We start from the raw sequence: 23666 nt of genomic DNA, 5'->3' as shown, positions 1-23666 counted from the left end.
GGTCTCACAGGCTCTTTACTCACTTTCACCTTCAACAGATTTATGCAGATTAGAAAGAGAAGGAAGCCCGGTCCATATCAATGCGGTGTCACTGCAGGGTCAATATAGTATAGGGCAGCCTTCCAGGACTCATAGGAACACCACACAGGTCTCTCACCTCTCCTTCTCTCTTCCCCACCGCTCCTCATCTCCTCAGAGTCTCTTACCGCCATCAGCTGCATCTGTCTCTTGTACTCCTTACACCGCTACCAGCCTCCTTTCCACCGGGTCCCTGACCAGAAGAGTCTCGTCCGCTGTGTTAGGCAGTGAGCGGGGGAGGGGGGATCAGCACAGCGGTCTCACATCCCTCATTCCTCTCCGCTCATCTCCTCCACGCACGCCACACACGAGGCTCGCCGCAGCTCACCGCACACACGTCCGGCAATCTCAGAATTCTAAGTGTCAAACTCAAAATTTTATACAAAAAAAATGAAACCCATAATTCTGTATAATACCACCAGAAGAAAGCTCTATTTGTGGAAAAAAAAAATATGTATATTGAATTAATGTGCAGTGTTGCATGACCGCACAATTGTCAGTTAAAGTAATAGAGTGTCATATTGCAAAAAATGGCCTGGTCATGAAGGGGGGTAAATCTTCTGGAGGTCAGATGATTATATAACCAATTTCCTTTTCATCATGATGTAGTCATCTCCACTTTTCATGTCATTGCACTTAGTGCTCCGCATCTCTTCTCCACATCCGTCTTTCCCTCTCTCTCTCTTCTAATGTTGGGAGGTATAATTCTCATTACTACTGCAAAACGAATCTCCTCCCTTCTGTACTCTGATCTCCGTGTCCTATAATATTCATCCAGCCTCACCCTGTGTAGGAGGACGTCACCCCTCCCCCATCCACATTCCTCTCCGGTGTCAGAGACTTTCAGTTTCGTTTCTCTTCTGCTGTCAGCGATGGCGTCTGGTGATCTGAGAGCTGAGTTGGAATGTTCCGTCTGTCTGAACATTTATACGGATCCTGTAACCCTGAGATGTGGTCACAACTTCTGCCGGGTCTGTATTGATGGTGTGCTGGATACACAGGAGGGGTCTGGAGGATATTCCTGTCCTGAATGCAGAGAGAAGTTTCCGGATCGCCCTGCATTGCAGAAGAACATGAAACTACGTAACATAGCAGAGACTTTCCTGTCTACTCATCCAGATCAAGAGGAGTCCGGGGTCTTCTGTACTCACTGTGTGGACTCTCCTGTACCTGCTGTTAGATCCTGTCTGCACTGTGAGGTTACTCTGTGTGATAAACACCTGAGAGTCCACAAAAAGTCCCCAGAACACGTCTTATGTGACCCCACCTTGTCCATGGAGAGCAGGAAATGCTCCGTCCATAAGAAGATCCTGGAGTATTACTGCACTGAGGATGAGACCTGTGTGTGTAAGTTTTGTATGATTGGAGAACACACAGGACATAAGATGGAGTCACTGGATGAGGCTTCTGAGAAGAAGAAGGAGACACTGAAGAATGTTCTGCAGAAACTTCTGACAAAGAGAGAGAAGACGGAGGAAAGAGTCCAGAGTCTGCAGGAACACCGGAGGAAAGTAGAAGAAGAAGCCGCTGGTGACACCGAGAGAGTCACTGCCCTGTTTAGAGATCTCAGGAGACGTCTGGAAGACCTGGAGAAGAGAGCCCTGAGGGAAATCTCCGGGAGGGCAGAGTGGATCTCCATCTCCATCCGGGATCTGGAAATAAAGAAGGAGAGACTTGTCTGAATTATATACTAAAAACCACCTACCCCTACTGTGTAAATTAACAGACGACCTTGTCAGATGGAATAGGCCCACGTTCTCATGGTTCGGCAGGGCCGCCATTCTAAAGATGAATGTGCTTCCTAGATTGCTATATGTGCTTCAAGCTATCCCTATACAACTGCCTAGCTCCTTTTTTAAGTCCTATAGGAATATATGCACCAAATTCTTGTGGGGGGGAAAAAACTCAAGAATAAACTTTAGACATCTCACCTATCCGAAACACTTAGGGGGGATCAGCCTCCCCGATATTTACAATTACTATAGGGCGATCCATTTAACTAGAATAGCGGATTGGAATCTTCATAGTCAATATAAGGACTGGATCCCATTGGAAGCCTCCTTTACCAGTCTTTCTCTAGCCACTATCCCGTGGATAGAGCAGACCCACATCCCGACGGAACTATACCAACATCCACTAATAGGTCCTACCCTATTATGCTTCAAGCAAATTTGCTCCCAAACAAAGCTATCGTCGGTGACAGGCCCCCTTACACCACTTAGGCTTAACCCTAACTTTCCCCCGGGGATGTCTTCCCAATTCCTCGCAGACAGCTGGTCGAAAAATTTTGTTCAGGCCTTTCACTTCTTCGACGCGGGTAAACTACGTACGACCCAAGACATTGCGACTCAAATGGATAAAGGGCCCATTCCTCCCTGGTCTTATTTGCTGATTGTTCACTTCCTGAAATCGATTGACAAAGATTCGGTTTGCTCTAGACCTCTCACCACATTTGAAAAACTATGCACTCAAAACACCCCACAGCGGCACCTTATCGCCATCACACACAATCTCCTATTCGAAGATATACGTCCCAGTTCGAGTAAGCCCTGCCGGAAATGGGAAGAGGATCTTTCTCTAACGGTGACAGATGATCAATGGGAACACATATTTAAGCATATACACTCAGGTTCACTCAATGTGAACACGCAAGAAAACGGGTTCAAGATTCAGGTTCGGTGGTATCGCACGCCCGCTCTCATTAAAAAATGTTACCCTTCGGCCTCTGACACCTGCTGGAGATGCCGGAACGACATTGGAACATTTCTGCACATTTGGTGGGAGTGTCCGTTGATTCAGGCTTTCTGGAAAGATATTTGTCAAATTACTTCCCAGGTGACGACGTACCAGATAGACGCTACTCCAGCCCAATGTTTGCTTCACCTGACACCTCTATCACATCGCACTTACCATAAATCACTGGCAATGTTTATGCTTAATGCTGCGAAACAATGCATTCCCATACTATGGGGCTCCCCTAGGGTTCCCACACTGAAAGACTGGTTTAATAAGATCAACAAAATTGCCGATATGGAAGAACTGATTCACATCTCCAGAGATACAACTCCAAAATTTAACATGATCTGGTCCTGCTGGAAACATTTCACTTCCACCCCAAGATACACTGAAGTTATGGCACCAATAAGATTATAATTAGGTTCCATTTCTTGGTTTATTTCACGAACATGTCAAAGCAGCCTCTAGGATGGGGGAAGTGGCAGAATTGATGGTGTAGCAGAAAGCGACATTCTCCTCCACAATTTAAGGTTGTAACATCCTACTTTTTTATGTTTACCCCTGAGTGCGTGCAGGCCTCCTCCCTCCCCCTTCCTTTTTTTCTTTTTTTTTATTTATTTTTTTTTTTTTCTTTCCCCCTCTTCTACCTCCAATCCCTTGCCTACCCCCTCCCTTCACCTGTCCCACACTTGGTCATTCCTGAGAATATGGAAACGTACATCTTACCGTGGAAAATACGGAAACCGGATACATTTCTATATTAAGTACGTCTGAAGAATTCTAAGGTGATAGCTTATCAGGAGTAGTTTAGGTAGTGTACTCTATACCATGATACTATTTACTCTTTACCCGTCACCATTAGCCCGGGGTTCTTTGAAAGTTGTCTGGGGTAGATATTCCAACTACGTAAGGAGATTAGACTCTCCCCTCACCGAGTACCACACACGATCTTGCTACACCGCTCCTACTAGGTAATTGAGGTCTGTTCTTTTTTGTTTCGATTGTGCATGTAAGTGTTCATTTGTTAACTTTGATAACTGTTCATGTTTTTTTTGATGCTTTACGGCCTCTAGATATGTGTTCCCGTAAGATATGATGGAATGTCCTGTACTTTCCTGTATACCTATGTTACTTCCCTTGTTTTCCCCAATAAAATGTTTTAAAAAAAAAAAAAAAAAAAAAAAAGAAGGAGGAGCTGTCCAGGAAGTTGCGTCACATTGAGGAGCTGTGTAACGTGACGGATCCACTGACTGTCTTACAGGAATCAGACACAGGTGACTTGTGTGATACTGAGGATGGAGATAATGAGGACAGAGAGAGACATGAGGAGCTCCTCCATGATGGAGGGGGTCTGGATGTGGCGGGGGTCTTACACACAGGTTTATCTGATATAATAACAGAGGTAAATGTATACTTCTATATACAGGGAGCTGCAGACATATTACTGGATGGAAACACAGCTGATAATTATCTACAGATATCAGATGACAGGAAAACTGTATCCGAGACAGATAGAAACCAGAATCACCCAGAAACACCAGAGAGATTCCAGTATTGTCCTCAGGTGTTGAGCAGTCGGAGTTTCTCCTCAGGGAGACATTACTGGGAAGTGGATGTCGGGGGTTCAAAGAGCTGGAGAGTCGGGATGTGTTACCCCAGTATAGAGAGGGGAGGGAGGGAGTCAGGGATTGGATGTAATAAGAAGTCCTGGGTATTGGACAGGTCTGGTAATCAGTATTATGTGATACATGACAGTAAATTGATCTTCTTACCCACCAATCCCTCCAGTAACAGAGTCAGGATATATCTGGATTATGAGGCCGGGCGGATCTCCTTTTATGATCTGTGTGACCCGATCCGACACCTCCACACCTTCACCACCACCTTCACTGAGCCCCTCCATGCTGTGTTATGTGTATTGGGAGGTTGTATAAAGATATGTGGGGGGAGGCGGGAGATGTGAGAACCCCGCCCACAGTCTGGTGATGTCAGATGAAGGAGGGGAATTCATTTAATATTCATCCAATAGTATATAGCAGTGGGCGGGGCTTCCTGCAAGTTTTTCTACTATAAATAAATGTGAGATTTCTTACTGATCGCTGTGATTGGGTAGAATATCTGTCCAATTATTGGAGTAACAATAACATGTTCCTATTGGTCAGTGAGAAATCTATCTATCTATCTATCTATCTATCTATCTATCTATCTATCTATCTATCTATCTATCTATCTATCTATCTATCTATCTATCTCTCCCATAACAATCTGACATAATACTTTCTGTGTTTTCTCACAATATTTGACATCATCCATCTCCTCCCCTCTCTGCCCCTCCCCCACATGGGATCCCTTTGTATGGGGGAGGGGCAGCCATGATCAGACATAGAGGGGGGTGGGGTCACTGTGATGGGATAGGATAGGGTCACCTCTCCTCCCTCCCCCTCCCCCTCCATACAATCTATACTACATAGAGATGGAAATAAATGGAACAATCTGAGAGGAAATCTATGAAGACGTCATCTAGAGATTTATTACTGGAAGAAGAAATGTGATCAGAGAGCCCAGACTGTTTTTAGGCAGAGTGGGTCAGGATTAGATCCCCTGTCAGGTTTTTTCTTCTATCCGGGGCTCCATTACAGAGATTTCTCCTCACTTCCTATCCCGGTGACAACATTTATCTAGACAGGAAATGAGGGGAACTCTCCAACAGGAACACAGACTGAAATAAGAATGATATGTTTAGTATAATAAGGAAGGGGAAGGATTAGAGCCCCTGTCAGATGTTTATATGTCTGTGTCCCTGTACAGATTTCTCTCCCTCCTTGTATTGGTGTCACCAGGACAGAAAGTGAGAGGAAATCTCTCTAAGGCTGGGATCACATTGCTGTGCAGATCACATGTCATGTCTGTGTGATGTGAATTCAGCCGTACAAACTGTGTGACTGAAATCACATTCACACCAGAATGGTGCCGGACCCTTTTTTTGGTCCTCACTGGAATCGGATCACATTGGGTGTCACATCTATACAATCCGATTCCTGCACCATTTCAGCGTTTGCACTGCGATCTGCGAAGGGATCTGGGGGTGTCATTAACTTTCCATTGACCCCCCCGCAGCGGTTCTCAGATGTCAGTGTGACCGTCCGGTGATTGAGGTGTGATGAGGGAACCCGCACAGGAATCGCACTGGTTCCCGCATCCCACAAGTCTCATCCCAGCCTAAGGCTCCATTCACACCTATGCAGGGGGCTTTTCAGCCTTTCTGATGTGCTTTCCGCAGGTTTTTATTATATTATTTTTTATACTGTGATTTGCATTTTGCGTTTCTTATACACTTTTTTGGGGGGAGGGAATTTGTTGCTGGGAAGATTTAACCACTTGGTGCCCACACTATAGCCAAAAGACAGCTACAGTCTTAAAATGCAGGGAGGGCGTCCATGTACAAGGATGTAAGCCATCCTTGGGATTTGGCTTATCACAGATCGGGTAAAGGGCCAATCACAGCGAGCCCTTTACCATGTGATCAGATGTCAGCTAATGACAACTGATCACGGAAGGAAACAGGAGTCCGTCAACAGCTTTTTTTTCTTGCGCGCTGTCAGTGTTCAGAAAAGAAGAAAGCCGTTACCCATATTACTTAGGCACCCTTTATGTGTCACGCTACTTTAGGGTTCCAAGTTCTACCCCCTTTTATAGCCCCCCATCAATCCATGTCAGAGCCCTGAGTCCTCACCCATCTAAGATACATGGTGGGTTATGTCGGAGCTTACACAGGATTAATGAGGTCACCCCTCCATCATGTGACAGTATGTAAGTCCTCCGATTGGCTGCTCAGGCCTGAACACTGCATGCTGGGAGAAGGTCACATGATCCCTCAATACCCGGGAAACTGGGGACTTAGTGAGGACTTTGATGGAGGAACAATAAAGGAAAGTATAAGTGGGTTTGTTTGGCTCTTGGGTCACCTACAGAAGGGGGCGGGGCATTCATTCTAATGGCTCCTCCCAGTATATGAGCACTGTGTATAGTGAGATGGGACGGTGAAGATTTGTATAGAGTGCCGGAGCTGAGAGAGAGCACAGAGTGTAATATGACTTATTGTCTGTGTCCGAGCTATGATGTCATAGTAGGGAAATAGCTACCGAGGGACCCAATGTGGAAAGTACAGATAGAGGTGTACTGGCCCTTTAAGAACAAATCTATCTCTATCTATAGGATTATAATGTGTAGACAGTCTCATTCCTTATTATTAATACAGTTACAATGAGTTTATTCTATTGATTATTTTATTGTGTGAAGAAATAGAAATGAATAATAGATCTACAAATAGAAAGAGATGAAAATCGATGGAAAAATCTCAGAGGAAATATATGAAGAAATGATCCCGAGATTTACTAATGAAAGAAATAATGGGATTTATCACCAATATAATGATATCACTATAATAATGTATGATTACTAGAACTGGAATGTGTCCCCAATATAATGTGTCCCCATAGAATGGATCACCAATAGAATTGTTTGGGATCTCTTTTATAATGGATCCTAATATAATGTATCATGTGATGGTGTATTATAATCACTAGATGTGTCCTGGTGATGGGGTAGGAATTAGTAAATGAAATGTTATTGTGAAATAAAGATTCTTTATGATATCAATAGTATTATTATTATTATTATTATTCGGGGTTTATACAATTTACAGTTTACACAGCGCTTTACAACATGAAGGCAAACATTACAATTACAGTGTAATAGAGGAGGAATCAGAGAGCCTTGCTTCTTAGAGCTTACAATCTAGATGGGAGGGACAAGAAATACAAAAGTAAATAACTATGAGGGATGGGCTGATGGAGAAAATAAATGTACAGTTGTTAGGTGGGGGCAGGATAGGCCTCTCTGAAGAGATGAGTAAACAGGGATCCTCTGAAAGTGGACAGAGTAGGGGATAGTCGGTGTGACGGAACCGATCCCACACTCCGATTGAGTGCTTCCGTCAGTATACCGCTTCCTAAGTCTGAATATAGATATCAGATGCTCCAACCGCTCAAAAGCACAAAACAAGACGCCACTTGCTTAGCTGCTCAACATGGACTGATTTATTAGAACCAAAATGACAAGTATTTATAATACAGTAGAATACTAAAACCTAACCTAATTAGCATGAGCTAATTAGCTAATCTCACAGTCAGACAGATTGGACTAGCGAGTTCCAGAGGATGGGAGAGGCTCGGGAGAAGTCCTGGAGGTGAGCATGGGTTGAGGCAATTTATTTTTAATTTGATTTACTAGATGAGTGGAATCCAGTGAGGGATTGGCAGAGAGGGGTGGCAGACACTGAGCAGCTGGTAAGGTGGATGAGCCTGGCAGCAGCATTCATGATGGACTGAAGGGGGATGACCTGTGTAAAGTTAAGCCAATGAGAAGGGAGTTGCAGTAGTCAAGATGAGAGATGAGCAGGGAGTGGATTAGAAGCTTTGTGGTGTCATTGCATAAAAAGGGGCGTATCTTGGAGATGTTGCGGAGGTTGATGCGGCAAACTTTGGACAGTGGTTGGATGTGAGGCCTAAAGGAGAGTTCAGAGTCCAGGATAACACCTCGGACCCTGACATGCGGGGACGGGTTGATAGTTGAGCCTTTGATTTTGACTGAGAATACATGGGGAGGGAGAATTATGAGCTTGGTTTTGGATATATTGAGTTTGAGGAAGTGGTGTGACATCCAGGCTGATATGTCTGTTAGTAAGTTGGTGATACGTGAGGAGACTGATTGAGTGAGCTGGGGGTGGTGGGGTGGAGAGAGATTTGGGTGTCATCAGCATAGAAATTTAATTGAAAGTCATGGGAGGCAATCAGCTGACCAAGGGAGGAGCTGTAGATCTAGAGTAGGAGAGGTCCAAGGACAGAACCTTGGGGAACCCCCCACAGAGAAATAAAGAGGATAGGTGAAAGTAGAATTGTAAGTAGCACTAAAGGTGCAATGGGATAGGTAGGATGAGAACCAGCATAGAGTACAATCATGGGAATCAAAGGAGTCAAGTTTTTTGAGGAGGGTGCTCCACTGTGTCAAAGGCAGCAGAGAGGTCCAGGAGGAGTAGTACAAAATAGTGTCCACTGGGTTTAGCCATTTGTAGATAATTTGTGAGTTTAAGGAGAGCAGATTCCATGGAGTGTTGAGAGTGAAATCCAGACTGAAGGGGATCAAGAAGTTTGTTCTCAGTGAGATGGTCACTCAGTCAGTTGTTGACCAGACATTCAAGGAGTTTGGAGAAAAAGGGGAGTAAGGAGACAGGGCGTAGGTTGTAAAGACTGGTGGGGACCAGTGAGGGCTTTTTAAGGAATGGGGGTGACTAGTGCATGCTTCAGAGAGTTGGGGAAGATGCCAGAATAGAGGGAGAGATTGAAGATGTGAGTTAGAGAGTGTAGAATAGAGCCTTGCAAAGGAACAGGGTCCAGGGGGCAGGTGGTTAGGTGGGTGTTAGAAAAAGTTTAGTAAACTTTGTCTATAGTATCAGCGGGGTTGAATGAGGGAAGTAATGATTGTATCTGTGGACATGGAGTGTTAATTAGGGAAGGTATCTGTACAATGGAGATCTCCTCACAAACTGTATCAGTCTTATTTTTCTTAAGTGATTGGTGATCTCCTGGGCAGTGAGTGAGTTAGTGGGTGGAGGCGGTGGATGAAGAAGAAGAGAGTTGAAGGTAGAGAAGAGTTGATGGGGGTGGGGTAATAAGTTTATAACGAGAGTGATTAAAATAGGTCTGCTTGGCAGTGTGGAGGCAAGAATTGTATTTTTGGAGGGCAGATTTATATTGGTTGAAGACTTTGTGAGTCTTACACCACAAGCGCTCAAGAGTGTGGCTACGTTTTTTGAGTCTTTTGGTGTCATCTGTTTGCAAGGTTGTAGGGGTCGGGCCGGATTCTGTGTGTAGTGAGGGGGAAAGCTTGTCTAGGGAGTCTTATAGTGAGCTGTTTTAGACAGAAGTGACTAGGTTGGGACAGGACAGAGGTGAGATTTTGGCATAAAGGTGGTCAGTAGCAGAGAAGAGAAGGGTTAAGGTGGGTTAGGTGACAAATGTTTCTACAGGTAATTGTTAGGTTAGGACAGAGGGAAAGGATTGTTGGAGAGGTTGCACAGGCATGGGCGTCCGCAGCAGGGGGCAAGGGGGGTCAAGTGCCCCCCCCCGGAATCCCCAAGGTGTTGCCGCCGCCGCCATGCTGCATTATTTTTTTTTCTGAGTCGGCTCTCTCCTGTGTATCACAGCGCTGGATGGCTGTGTTCGGCGGCCGCTCTGTAACACAGTCCCACCCCCCCAGACCATCTCGTGTGATAGTAGAGAGAATCAACGCTCCACCTATCACATGAGCCGGTCTGGAGGGGCGGGACTGTGTTACAGAGCGGCCGCCGAACACAGCCATCCAGCGCTGTGATACACAGGAGTAGATGCCCATCCGTGCTACAGTGCCTGGATAGGAGGATCGAGGGGGGGAGGGGGGCTGCAGTGCTCTCCTCCACCACAGCACTCTCCTGCCCCCCCGCGCTCTTCTCCTCCACCAACACACTCTCCTGACCCCCCCAGTGCTCTCTTCCACCACTGCACTCTCCTGCCCCCCCCAGTGCGCTCCTCCACCACCGCACTCTCCTGCCCCCCCAGTGCGCTCCTCCACCACCGCACTCTCCTGCCCCCCCAATGCTCCTCTCCTCCACCACCGCACTCTCCTGCCCCCCCAGTGCGCTCCTCCACCACCGCACTCTCCTGCCCCCCCCCAGTGCTCCTCTCCTCCACCACCGCACTCTCCTGCCCCCGTGCTCTCCTCCACCACCACACTCTCCTGCCCCCCGTGCTCTCTTCCACCACCGCACTCTCCTGCCAGCCCCCAGTGCTCTTCTCTTCCACCACCGCACTCTCCTGCCCCCCCAGTGCTCTCCTCCACCACTGCACTCTCCTGCCCCACAGTGCTCTCCTCCACCACCGCACTCTCCTGCCCCCCCCAGTGCTCTTCTCTTCCACCACCGCACTCTCCTGCCCCCCCAGTGCTCTCCTCCACCACCGCACTCTCCTGCCCCCCCAGTGGTCTCCTCTACCACCACACTCTCCTGCCACCCCCTCCAGTGCTCTCCTCCACCACCACACTCTCCTGCCTCCCCCCAGTGCTCTTCTCCACCACCGCACTCTCCTGCCACCCCCTCCAGTGCTCTCCTCCACCACCACACTCTCCTGCCTCCCCCCAGTGCTCTTCTCCACCACCGCACTCTCCTGCCCCCCTCCAGTGGTCTCCTCTACCACCACACTCTCCTGCCACCCCCTCCAGTGCTCTCCTCCACTACCACACTCTCCTGCCTCCCCCCAGTGCTCTTCTCCACCGCCACACTCTCCTGCCCCCCCCAGTGGTCTCCATCACCACCACACTCTCCTGCCACCCCCTCCAGTGCTCTCCTCCACCACCACACTCTCCTGCCCCCCCCCACAGTGCTCTCCTCCACCACCACCACACTCTCCTGCCCCCCCCCCAGTTTTCTCCTCCCCTGTTCTTGCTGCTCTCCAGCTCTCCCCATCCTTCTCTAGCCACCATCCCAGTGCTTTCCCCCCAGTGCTCTCTGCCCCTGTTCCCCCCAGTGCTCTCCCCCCCCTCGTGCCCTCCACTCCCCCCAGTGCTCTCCCCCAGTGCTCTCCTCTCTCCCCCTGTTCTTTCCCCTCCAGTGCTCTCCCCTCCCCCCAATGCTCCCCCCCTGTTCTTTCCCCCCAGTGCTCTTCAGCTCTCCCCATCACTCTCTAGCCCCCACCCCAGTGCTCTCCAGCCCTCCTTACTCCCCACCCTTGTTCTATCTGCCCCCCTGGTGCTCTCCAGCCCCCCCAGTGCTCTCTACCCTCCATGCTCTCCACCCCTGTTCTTTTTGGCTCCCCCTTAGCACCCTCCATTCCCCACCCCTGTACTCTCCTCTCCCCCTGCATTTTGCGCCCACCCATGTGCTCTCCACCCCCCATAGAGCTCTCCAGTCCCCCGTGCTTTCCACCCCTGTTCTTTCTGGCCCCCACTTGTGCTCTCAAGCTCCCCCCATTGCTCTCCACTCACCCCTGCTCTTTGTGCCCCCCCCCAGTGCTCTTCACCACCCCACACTCTTAGCCCCCCCAGTGCTCTCAGCCTACCGTGCTCTCTACCCCTGTTCTTGTTGGCCCCCCCAGTGCTCTCAAGTACCCCCCCAAGCGCTCTCCGCTCCCCACCCCTGTGATCTCCACTCCCCCTCACTCTTTGCCCCCACCCATGTGTTCTACAACCCCGCCAGTACTCTTTGCTCCCCCTTCTCTCCAACTCCCACTCAGTGCTCTCCACTTCCCAGGACCAGAGGGCAGGCTGACTGGGGCCAGAAAATGAGGACGGCTGAAGGTGCAGGTGGCCAGGGACCACTCCATCTCACAGCAGACAGATCCTCTAGACGGAGCACCGTCCCCATCCAAAACGAGAACAGACCCTGCCTGCTGCTGGCCGTCATGGATATCCTGCTGGCATGCAAGGTACTGTACCTAGCATAAATAGCACACCTTCCCACAGACAGGGACTGCAGACTGGGACATGGGGCACAGGAGGGGCTGCAATGATGTGCACAGTGAGACTGCATTCACGGCACAGTAAAGCTGCATTTTATAGACACGGTGAGGCTGCATTTGATGGACACAGTGAGGCTGCATTTGAAGGGCACAGTGAGGCTGCATTTGAAGGGCACAGTGAGGCTGCATTTGAAGGGCACAGTGAGGCTGCATTTGAAGGGCACAGTAAGGCCGCGTACACACGCGGGGACTGTTCGCTCAACCTTGTCCGCTGAACAGTGTTTCAGCGGACAGTCCGCTCGTGTGTGGGGCTTCAGCGGACAGTTTCAGCGGACAGTTTGACGAACAAAGTTTTTCGGAATTTCCGAAAAACTGTCCGCTGAAACTTGGTTTGAGCGAACAGTCCGCCCGTTGGTAGGCTTGTTCGCTCAACTTTTGAAATGAGCAGACTTTTCCCGCCCGGAGAAAAGTCAGCCCATTTCGAGCGCGTCTGCAGGTAGGCGGGGCCCGCGAAGGAGATGTCGCTGGACCCGCTGCCTGGTATGGACTTAAAGGGACACCCAACGGCGAAAAAAATCGGCGTGGGGGTTACCCCTAAGTCCACAACAGACCCTTGTCCGAGCACGCTACCCGGCTGGCCAGGAAAGGGGGGGTGAGCGAGCGCCCCCGCCTCCTGAGCCATACCAGGCCGCGTGCCCTCAACATGGGGGGTGCCTTGGGGAAGGGGGGGCCACGCGGCCCCCCCACCCCAAAGCACCTTGTCCCCATGTTGATGAGGACAAGGGCCTCTTCCCGACAACCCTGGCCGTTGGTTGTCGGGGTCTGCGGGCGGGGGGCTTATCGGAATCCGGGAGCCCCCTTTAAGAAGGGGGCCCCCGGATACCGGCCCCCCACCCTATGTGAATGAGTATGGGGTACAATGTACCCCTACCCATTCACCTGTGAAAAAAAAGTACAAAAAAAACCACAACACAGGGTTAAAATATTTTATTGCACAGCTCCGGGGGTCTTCCGTCTTCGGGGGTCTTCTCCGGACTCCTCCGCTATCTTCTTGTAGCTCTTTTGGTAGCGGAGGAGTCCGGCTTTCTTCCTCCCCGCCGCCGGCCTCTTCTTCCGGTTCGGTTCTTCTTCCGGTTCGGTTCTTCTTCGGCTCTTCGGTTCTTCTGCCGGGCCACCGCGCCTTCTTATAGCTCTTTTAGAGGCGGTGGCCCGGTCTTCTGTCGCCGCTGTCGCCGCCTTCCGTTCTTCTTCTTCTTCTTCTCCAGGAGATGTTGACACGACGCTCTCTCCGGCCGGAATGCCAGAGCCGCGCTGCGCTGCCACTTATATAGTGACAATGGGGCGGTGTCACATGGTATATGTCACATGGGTTGGTCACATGGGTTGATGTCACATGGGGACTATGACATCGTAAGGGGGCGGGGTCACCATGTGACATCAACCCATGTGACCAACCCATGTGACATATACCATGTGACACTGCCCCATTGTCACTATATAAGTGGCAGCCCAGCGCGGCTCTGGCATTCCGGCTGGAGAGAGCGTCGTGTCAACATCTCCTGGAGAAGAAGAAGAAGAAGAAGAACGGAAGGCGGCGACCGCGGCGACAGAAGACCGGGCCACCGCCTCTAAAAGAGCTATAAGAAGGCGCGGTGGCCCGGCAGAAGAACCGAAGAGGGGGACAAGACCCCCGAAGTCGGAAGAAGAGGCCGGCGGCGGGGAGGAAGAAAGCCGGACTCCTCCGCTACCAAAAGAGCTACAAGAAGATAGCGGAGGAGTCCGGAGAAGACCCCCGAAGACGGAAGACCCCCGGAGCTGTGCAACAAAATATTTTAACCCTGTGTTGTGTTTTTTTTGTACTTTTTTTTCACAGGTGAATGGGTAGGGGTACATTGTACCCCATACTCATTCACATAGGTTGGGGGGCCGGTATCCGGGGGCCCCCTTCTTAAAGGGCGCTCCCGGATTCCGATAAGCCCCCCGCCCGCAGACCCCGACAACCAACGGCCAGGGTTGTCGGGAAGAGGCCCTTGTCCTCATCAACATGGGGACAAGGTGCTTTGGGGTGGGGGGGCCTCGTGGCCCCCCTTCCCCAAGGCACCCCCCATGTTGAGGGCACGCGGCCTGGTATGGCTCAGGAGGCGGGGGCGCTCGCTCGCCCCCCCTTTCCTGGCCGGCCGGGTAGCGTGCTCAGACAAGGGTCCGTTGTGGACTTACGGGGAACCCCACGCCGATTTTTTTCGGCGTTGGTGTCCCTTTAAGTTCATTCCAGGCTGCGGGTCCGGCGACGTCTCCTTCGCGGGCCCCGCCTACCTGCAGACGCGCTCGAAATGGGCGGATTTTCCTCCGCCTTTTGTGGGCGAGTCCGTTCATTTCAAAAGTTGAGCGGGCTGTTTGGCAAACTTAGTCCGCTGAAACAGTCCGCTCAAAAAGTGCCGTGTGTGGGCAAGTTCGTTCATTCAAAAGTTTAGACGGACTGTTTGTCAAACAGTCTGACGAACTTAGTTGGGTGAACAGTCCGCCCGTGTGTACCCGGCCTGAGGCTGCATTTGGTGGGCACAGTGAGGCTGCATTTGGTGGGCACAGTGAGGCTGCATTTGATGGGCACAGTGAGGCTGCATTTGATGGGCACAGTGAGGCTGCATTGAGCTCTTGAATCAAGTCTGCAGTCTCTGTCCATCTCCTGTAGCATGTCTGAAGTCTCTGAGGGAATCTGGAGAGGAGTCAAAAGTGGGAGCACCGTCGGGATGGGGGTCATGGGAGAAGTCAGACTTGTGTGGACTGTGGATAGGAGACTATAGGATAAAACCTCCAAGCTGGAGCTGACTGACTGAGCCCTGCACAGTGCACCTGAGAGGAGGTCAGTGAAAGCACCGCCAGGCCAGTCGGGGGTCACTGATGTAAGGGGGGAGAGAATACGATAATGTAAGGGGCACTGATATAAAGGGTTTCCTCCTTATATTAGTAACCCACCCCCCTTACCTTAGAGTATTCTTTCTGCAGAAGGTGGTCCCCCCCCCACGTTCTGAGTTTCTGGGGTCCCCCTTGATGATTGATCACTTACCACTATTAGCTGGAATTTGAATATATATATATATAAAAAGCCCTATGTGATTTCATATTTATATCTAATACTCTCTTCATCAAATGTGCTTTAAAATGTATGGTTTTCCCTTTCGTGAACAAGAAAATAATGACGTTATGCTGTTGGGCTGGTATAACAATGCTGTTGGACTGGTATGAAATTTTTTCCAGGGCTGGTTTTTGAAAGCATGGGCGTCCGCAAGGTTACTCAGGTGGCTGGGTACCAGGCCCATATAGCCTAGAGAATGTACATCTTTTTACATTGCAATACATCTGTTGTGGCCATATTTTTATCTTGATGAAAACAGTCTATTCAGTGACAGTATGAGATCAAAATATGGCCACAACAGATGTATTGCAATGTAAAAAGATGTACATTCTCTAGGCTATATGGGCATGGAACACAGCCGCCAGAGTCACTCCCAATACAAAGTGAAGATGAATTATCTGTTATATAACACATATGTATTACCAGTGTAAAGATTTTCATAAGATTGTCGAAAAGGGGCGGAGCATGAGTGGCCTTGAAATGATGCCCCCCCTTGGAAAAAGTTCTGCGGACGCCCATGTGCACAGGGTGCATAGGTAGGAGAAAACAAGGACAAGCGTGTTGTCATTGGAGTGAGTAGGTCAAAACAGGAGGCTAGACTAAGAAGTTTGGAAGTAGCAGGAGTGTTGTGCCACGTACACACGACCGGACTTTCCGGCAGACTAGGTCCGACGGTCTTCCCAACGGACTTTCAGCGGACTTCTGACAGACTTTGCGAATGAACGGACTTGAACACACACAATCACACCAAAGTCTGACGGAATCGAACATGATGATGGTACGGTGGAGCTCCGATGGAAAAATTTGAAACATGTTCTATTTCTAAAGTCCATCTGATTTTTGGACAGCAAAGATCCGATGAAAAAAAGGTGGTGTTGCGCTCCTAATACAGTGAAGATAATTAATCTTGTGACAGTAAATTATTATATTTAAACAAATATATATATATATATATCTCCGTATCTCCTATATGGAGATCAAAATATCAAATAAATATGTAAAAAAAGCATATACTAAATGAAAATTCATGAGCATTAAGTGTATAAAGTGCTGACGTGCTAAACATACAAACATACAAATTCTCATGCAACTGTGAATACACACAAACAATCTCCGAGCAAAAGGTGACTATAGTGATTAATAAATATCTTGATCAATAAAACAAATTGTTTAAAAAAAAAACTGAAATCATAAGAAAAAATAAAGTAACAATATAACTATACTAAGTAAGTGTATGGACACGAATCTGGGTCCAAATTGCAAAGGGCAAATAAGTGAAAGTTCTTATGGGAACAAGAGGTGGAAGCTTCCTCGGTAAACCACATCTGGTGATATTGTGAAGAGTGATCCTTCGGTGTCAATAACACCCGTGGCATATACTGGGTAATTACCTTACTGCTGTAAGGTAAACAGCATTTGAAAAATGCTATTGTTATCACTGTCCCGTCTGGCATTATTATATATTTTTTTATTTTTGTAAACAAAAAAAAAGCATATACTAAATGAAAATTCATGAGCAATAAGTGTATAAAGTGCTGACATGCTAAACATACAAATTCTCACACAACTGTGAATACACACAAACAATCTCCGAACAAAAGGTGACTATAGTGATTAATAAATAACTTGATCAATAAAACGAATAGTTTAAAAAAAAACAGAAATCATAATAAAAAACAAAGTAACAATATAACTATCCTAAGTAAGTGTATGGACACAAATCTGGGTCCAAAGTGCAAATAAGTTCTTATGGGAACATCAGGTGGAAGCTTCCTCAGTAAACCACATCTGGTGATATTGTGAAGAGTGATCCTTTGGTGTCAATAACACCCGTGGCATATATTGGGTAATTACCTTACTGCTGTAAGGTAAACAGCATTTGAAAAATGAAAGGAGATGAATCCAGCGCGTTCCTCCTATATACCAGTATCATATATCAGTGGTGGTCACTCTATTCCTTTCTGGGAGGAGGGTCCCTAAGGCCCGTATAGACACTCGGTATGAGACATCAGAGAGAAAGAGAGCCTACTAGATGTAGTATTTTGAAACCAATTGCTGAATTTATTTAGCATAAAAATTACTCACATTTGATTAAAATCAACAGTGCAGTGTACAAACGAGCATCGCGCTCGTATCAGACGTCACTTCTGGTGTCCGTATGCCTCCCTCCTACGCGTTACGTCACTGTCACATGATTTCAATGGGGATAGGCTATGGGCGGCGGAAGTGTGCTTAAGTAGGCGAGCATCTATGCTCGATTGCCGATCAGCCATTTTATTGGCAGAAATAACGTAAGTGGTCATGTTCCCATGGATTTCATTATAGGATAAATAAAAAATTAAACAAAAAGGACAACAAACAGAAAAACGAGCATACTTTTATTTCACTGTCAATTGCAGACACTGGGAACCACCCGCAGCATTTTTGTTGTAAATAAACAAGAATAAATACATATGTGTCGCTGCCGATATCCGGTGTCAGCAAAGGATGTAAGTTTACAAAAAATAATAATATATATAATAATGCCAGACGGGACAGTGATAACCATAGCATCACTATTGAGCGAAAATAACATATGTAATATTAATAGATCAGCCTTTATAAATAAACAATCTCCACAGAACATCTCTACTTATTTTAATCTCTTTGTGGAGCTACTCCTTAAAAAACGGAGGGGAGAACATGGGGGAAAAAACAAACAAAAAAAACAAAGAGGTATGATAATTAATCCTAGGCTATTTAAGGAGATTCAGGTAGAATAGAAACAGGCGTATACCCGATACGAAAAAATAATTCAATAATAAAATATATTGCAAAAAATGATTTAAAAAAAATAAAACTTAAAAAGGAACTACTTAAAAAGAGAAAATATATGTATGTATGTATATATATATATATATATAAAAATAAGACAACACAGCAGATAAAAATATAGAAAATATCCCAATATCTGAAAATTAACGTTAACCGACAACAGACTCCGGAAATGACGATCGATCGACCCATATAAGAACATATGCAACCAACATCAAAGTACAATATAAAGTGCATTAATATTTGCATCAATCTAATAAAATATTCTGACAAAGTTAAAAATCATTAATAAAACAGTTAAGATCAAATTCTATATTAAGTCCCCTCGGGGAAAATGTGTCCAAAATAAAAATCCATTTATATTCAATTTGGCTGAGGGTCCTAACTTTATGACTTCCCCTCCAATGTTTTTCATATGGTACAATCCCCCAGAATTTCAGGTGTGAAGGGTCTTTTCCATGATGTGTGGCAACATTCTTAGACACGCTGTGTTTGTCATACCCTTTCATGATATTTTGCACGTGTTCTTTAACTCTCACCCTTAGAGGTCTTTTAGTGCTGCCTACGTATTGCAGGCCACAACTACATTCAAGTACATAAACTGCACCCTCAGTGTTGCAACAAACAAATTCGCTGACTTCGTAGCTGTTTCCAGTGCTAGTAGAGGTAAAACTGAAAGCTTTTTGTACTGGATTTTTTGTTCTGGTGCAAAGCATCGTTTACACGGGTAAAAACCTTTTCCGGTGAAAAAGGTGTACCCGTTAGTTGGAGGGTCTGGCATACTTTTAACTATTATATCTCTAAGTGTAGGGGACCGTTTGTAAATGAATTTCCGTATGGGGGGAATGACAGTTTTCAAATGTATATAATTCAGCAAGATGTACCAGTGTTTTTTAATAATTCTCTCCACACTTTTATATTGGGCATTATACTCCAGGATAATAGATGTATTGTTATATCCCACTTCATTCTTCTTTTTATCCTGGATTAATTCTCGTCGGTCCATTTTCTATACTTCCTGGATCCTCTCTTTAATTTGGCTGCCATCATACCCCTTTCCAATAAACCTCTGGCCTATTTTGTTGGCTTGACTTAGAAAATCTTCTCGCTTGCTGCAATTCCTTCGGAGTCGCATCAGTTGTCCCTTAGGGATATTGCATAGCCAGTTATAGTGATGGCAGCTCGTTATAGGAAGATAGCTATTTCTGTCAACGTTCTTAAAGGACCTTTTAGTGCTAAGTTTATCGTTGTCCTGTGCAATCGTTAAATTGAGAAAAGTTACTTGACTCTGGCTTACTTCCCATGCAAGAGTAATATTTCTATAATTTTTGTTCAGATTCTCTAAAAATTCCATTAAGCGATTTTCCTCTCCTTTCCATAGTATAATGATATTGTCAATATACCATTTGTATACTACCAACTCTGTGGGTGTATTAGTGAAGACAACTTCTTCTTCCCACTTGGCCATGAACAGGCCAGCCACACTGGGCACACATTTAGCGCCCATTGCTACCCCTGTCTTTTGATGGTAGTAATCTCGATTAAACCGAAATAGCTATTTTTTAAACAAAAATCTAAGCATTTAACCAGGTACTTTCTTTGTGGACAGGATGATTTTGCATATTTTCTCAGACCCCATTTTGTAACTTCACACGCTTGATGGTGGAAAATGATGGTATATAGTGAAGACACTTCTGCGGTGGCTAAGATCCATGGTCCTCCATCTCTCGGGAGTTCTTCTATGATTTGTAAAATCTGTTTGGTGTCACTCAGATATGCCTTAGTACATTTCACTGCAGGTTGTAAAAGATTATCGATATATGCACCCATCCTGGATGTCAGCGAGTCGATTCCATTTACAATTGGTCTCAGAGGCGGATTCACTTTATCCTTGTGCAGTTTAGGTAGATAATAAATTACGGGGGTGCGATGTGCTTCTGGGATTAAGAATGTAGCTTCTTTTTTATTTAAAATATTATTTTTAAGACCTAAATGTACTACGAATTCCAGTTCTTTCCTTGATTTAAACATTGGATTCTTTGGTAGCTTAGTATAGGTGTTTGTATCACTCAGTAATTTTGCCATATTTTTATTATAATGTTGCTTTGATAGAATCCCGATCCCCCCTCCTTTGTCGTGGGGCGGATCACGATATCCTTTGTTTTATGGAGTTTCCTAATGCCACATTTCATAAACTTGGGTTCTTCTTGTTTTTTAATGTGCAATGATTTGAGATCTTCAGTTACAACCTTTTTAAAAACATCCACATATTTATTATTGTTGATATGAAGGATAAAGACAGACTTATTTCTTAATGTACTGTGTACTAATTCCTGGTCTCTTGTCGGTACTCGTGTTTTCATTGGGTTGCTTGATATGTACTTTTTATGTTCAGACTTCTGACATACTTCTGGATGCCTATATACGTCTGAAATGTATCCAGATTTTTTATGTGGTCATATTTTAGACCTTTATCTAGTACACCGATTTCTTCTTGTGTCAAAGGTGCACCACTAAGGTTAAAAACGCCTTCTCCCTTTACTCTCTTTTTCTCTTGTTCTCTCTTGCCTGCTCTTCTTCCTCTTTTCTTCCTGGACTTCTTCTCATTCCTCTTGGTTCGTCCATCGGTCTCGGTGGATAATGTTCTGTACTTCTTCCTAAAAAAGCTTTATTCTCTTGAGGATCAGGATAATAAGTTTGATAGTATCTATCATTTCTGTCATCTTCTGGGTAGTCTCTTAATGGATTATAATAATTATAGGTAGGTATCGGGTATTGCTCATATGGACAGTGCTGTATCTGAGGTGGACCCCAATTATCTCTATCCCTATAGTTATTCTCATAGTATGGTGTCTGATTTCTTGTTTGGAGCCCCTGTGTGGCATAATTGGGTCCCTTATGTTGTTCATAAGGTGGTCTATTCCAATTATTACCATATGTCTATTTCTTATTGTTGTTCTTCCAGTATGGTTTCTTCCATCCGTTTCTTGGTGTTTGATTATGTTGTGGTGGTCTCCTATCCGACTGATGTGGTTTTGATTGTTTGGGATGGCCGTAACCTTCATTTGGTCTCATCCATATTGGGTATTCCCTCCTATTTCCCATAGCTTGTTCATTGGGTGGGGGAAGTTTATATGTTGCATTCCTGTCGGGAGCTGCATTCGGCTGTGGGTGTATGGCCTCTGCTCTATTTGTTTTTTCAGGTGTAGAGTGCGTAGAGATAGGGTCTAAGTGCCCTAGATAACCTGATCATTTTTAAAATCGTTAGTATCTCTAACATATTTATTACTTTTTCTACTTTGTACTTCTTTATCTTTTTTTATCTAATCTTTATTACATTGTGCAGTGAGTGCTCTAAACTCAGCTGACTCTTTGTGTATCTCAACCTCCTCTTTGATCCCTCCTATGTTGTGCTCTATCATTTTGATTTTCCTATGTTTTCTCTTGAGAAGGAATTGGAGAAGCTCCAATCCCTTCTCATTAAAGAACCTAAACCATTCACCATCGATTCCTGGTCAACCAGGCCATTATTGGGTGGAATATCCCATCTAAGGCGTCTGGGGACCAAGTTATCTTTTATATATTGTTCAAAAGTTGTCGTATCCCACCATAAGCTGACCCTTGTTTTTCCATATTATGGCCTAGCGTTCTCATCAGACTTTCTATATCTCCATTATTTGTATGCGAGTTTGTAGTACTGAAAACCTTATTGAAATTGATCTTTATTTTTTCCATAAAGGAAAACACTTCCATAGTGGATATATAAATAATATATATATATATATATATATATATATAAAATACTCCTGTGCTACTATGGGATAGTAAGGTATAAATACAGAGTGCTGCAGACACCGTATGAGTCAAACAATTTTCAAAATAAAATCAGTGAAAAGAAGGTGGTGTTGCTCTCCTAATATACTGAAGATAATTAATCTTGTGACAGTAAATTACTATATGTAAAAATATATATATATACAGTATATATCTATCACCATATCTCCTATATGGAGATCAAAATATCAAATAAATATGTAAAAAAAAACATATACTAAATGAAGATTCATGAGCAATAAGTGTATAAAGTGCTGACGTGCTAAACATACAAATTCTCATGCAACTGTGAATATACACAAACAATCTTAGAGCAAAAGGTGACTATAGTGATTAATAAATATCTTGATCAATAAAATGAATAGCTTTTTTTAAAAAAACAGAAATCATAAGACACGAATCTGGGTCTAAAGGGCAAATAAGTGAAAATTTTTATGGGAACAACAGGTGGAAGCTTCCTAGGTAAACCACATCTGGTGATATTGTGAAGAGTGATCCTTCGGTGTCAATAACACCCGTGGCATATACTGGGTAATTACCTTACTGCTGTAAGGTAAACAGCATTTGAAAAAAGCTATTGTTATCACTGTCCCATCTGGCATTATTATATATTTTTTTATTTTTGTAAACTTACACCCTTTGCTGACACCGGATATCGGCACCGACACATATATATTTATTCTGTAATAGAGGTTTTTTTTGTGTGATTAAAAAGTTTTATACTGTATGACGCTATGGTAGAAAATGTTTTCTTTGTTGCATGAGAGCATCTATGGGAACAACCGAGGCATCTATGAGAACAGCCGTGGCATCTATGGGAACAGCCGTGGAATCTATGGGAACAGCCTTGGTACCAGCCCTGTATTCTGAATTGGAAATTTGGATATCCCATTTAAACCCTGTAAAGGGGAAAAGTGTATCCAGCCAAACACGAAAGTGTGAGGCATATACAGCGGGTGAGTGTAACCACATAAGCGGAGAGGAGTCAAGGCAGCAGCCAAGGCATCTATGAGAACAGCCGTGGCATCTATGGGAACATCCGAGGCATCTATGGGAACAGCCGTGGCATCTATGTGAACAGCCGTGGCATCTATGGGAACAGCCGAAGCATCTATGAGAACAGCCGTGGCATCTATGGAACATCCGAGGCATCTATGGGAACATCCGAGGCATCTATGGGAACATCCGAGGCATCTATGGGAACATCCGAGGCATCTATGGGAACAGCCGAAGCATCTATGAGAACAGCCAAGGCATCTACGGGAACAGCCATGGCATCTATGGGAACATCCGAGGCATCTATGGGAACAGCCGAGGCATCTATGGAAACATCCGAGGCATCTATGAGAACAGCCGAGGCATCTATGGGAACAGCCGAAGCATCTATGAGAACAGCCAAGGCATCTATGGGAACAGCCGTGGCATCTATGGGAACATCCGAGGCATCTATGGGAACAGCCGAGGCATCTATGGGAACAGCCGTGGCATCTATGGGAACAGCCGTGGCATCTATGTGAACAGCC

General features: G+C 45.7%; 1 protein-coding gene across 1 annotated transcript in view; it reads left to right on the top strand.

Moving 5' to 3' along the window:
- The first annotated feature begins 762 nt into the window (after nucleotides 1-762).
- Nucleotides 763-23666, top strand: part of LOC143961791 (E3 ubiquitin/ISG15 ligase TRIM25-like) — a 110711-nt gene continuing 87807 nt past the window's right edge. The window contains exons 1-2 of the mRNA XM_077471126.1: nucleotides 763-1754; nucleotides 4007-6094. Of these exons, the coding sequence (XP_077327252.1) occupies nucleotides 951-1754; nucleotides 4007-4777 (1575 nt within the window). The 5' untranslated portion in view covers nucleotides 763-950 and the 3' untranslated portion in view covers nucleotides 4778-6094. The remainder of the gene's footprint in view (nucleotides 1755-4006; nucleotides 6095-23666) is intronic.

This window comes from Lithobates pipiens, unplaced genomic scaffold (assembly GCF_037356315.1).
Source record: "Lithobates pipiens isolate NorthernLeopardFrog02 unplaced genomic scaffold, aLitPip1_a1.2 Scaffold_8, whole genome shotgun sequence".
In the NCBI taxonomy this organism is placed as follows: Eukaryota; Metazoa; Chordata; class Amphibia; order Anura; family Ranidae; genus Lithobates; species Lithobates pipiens.
Note: the sequence above shows the minus strand (reverse complement) of the source record. Positions and strands in the feature narration are given on the sequence as shown.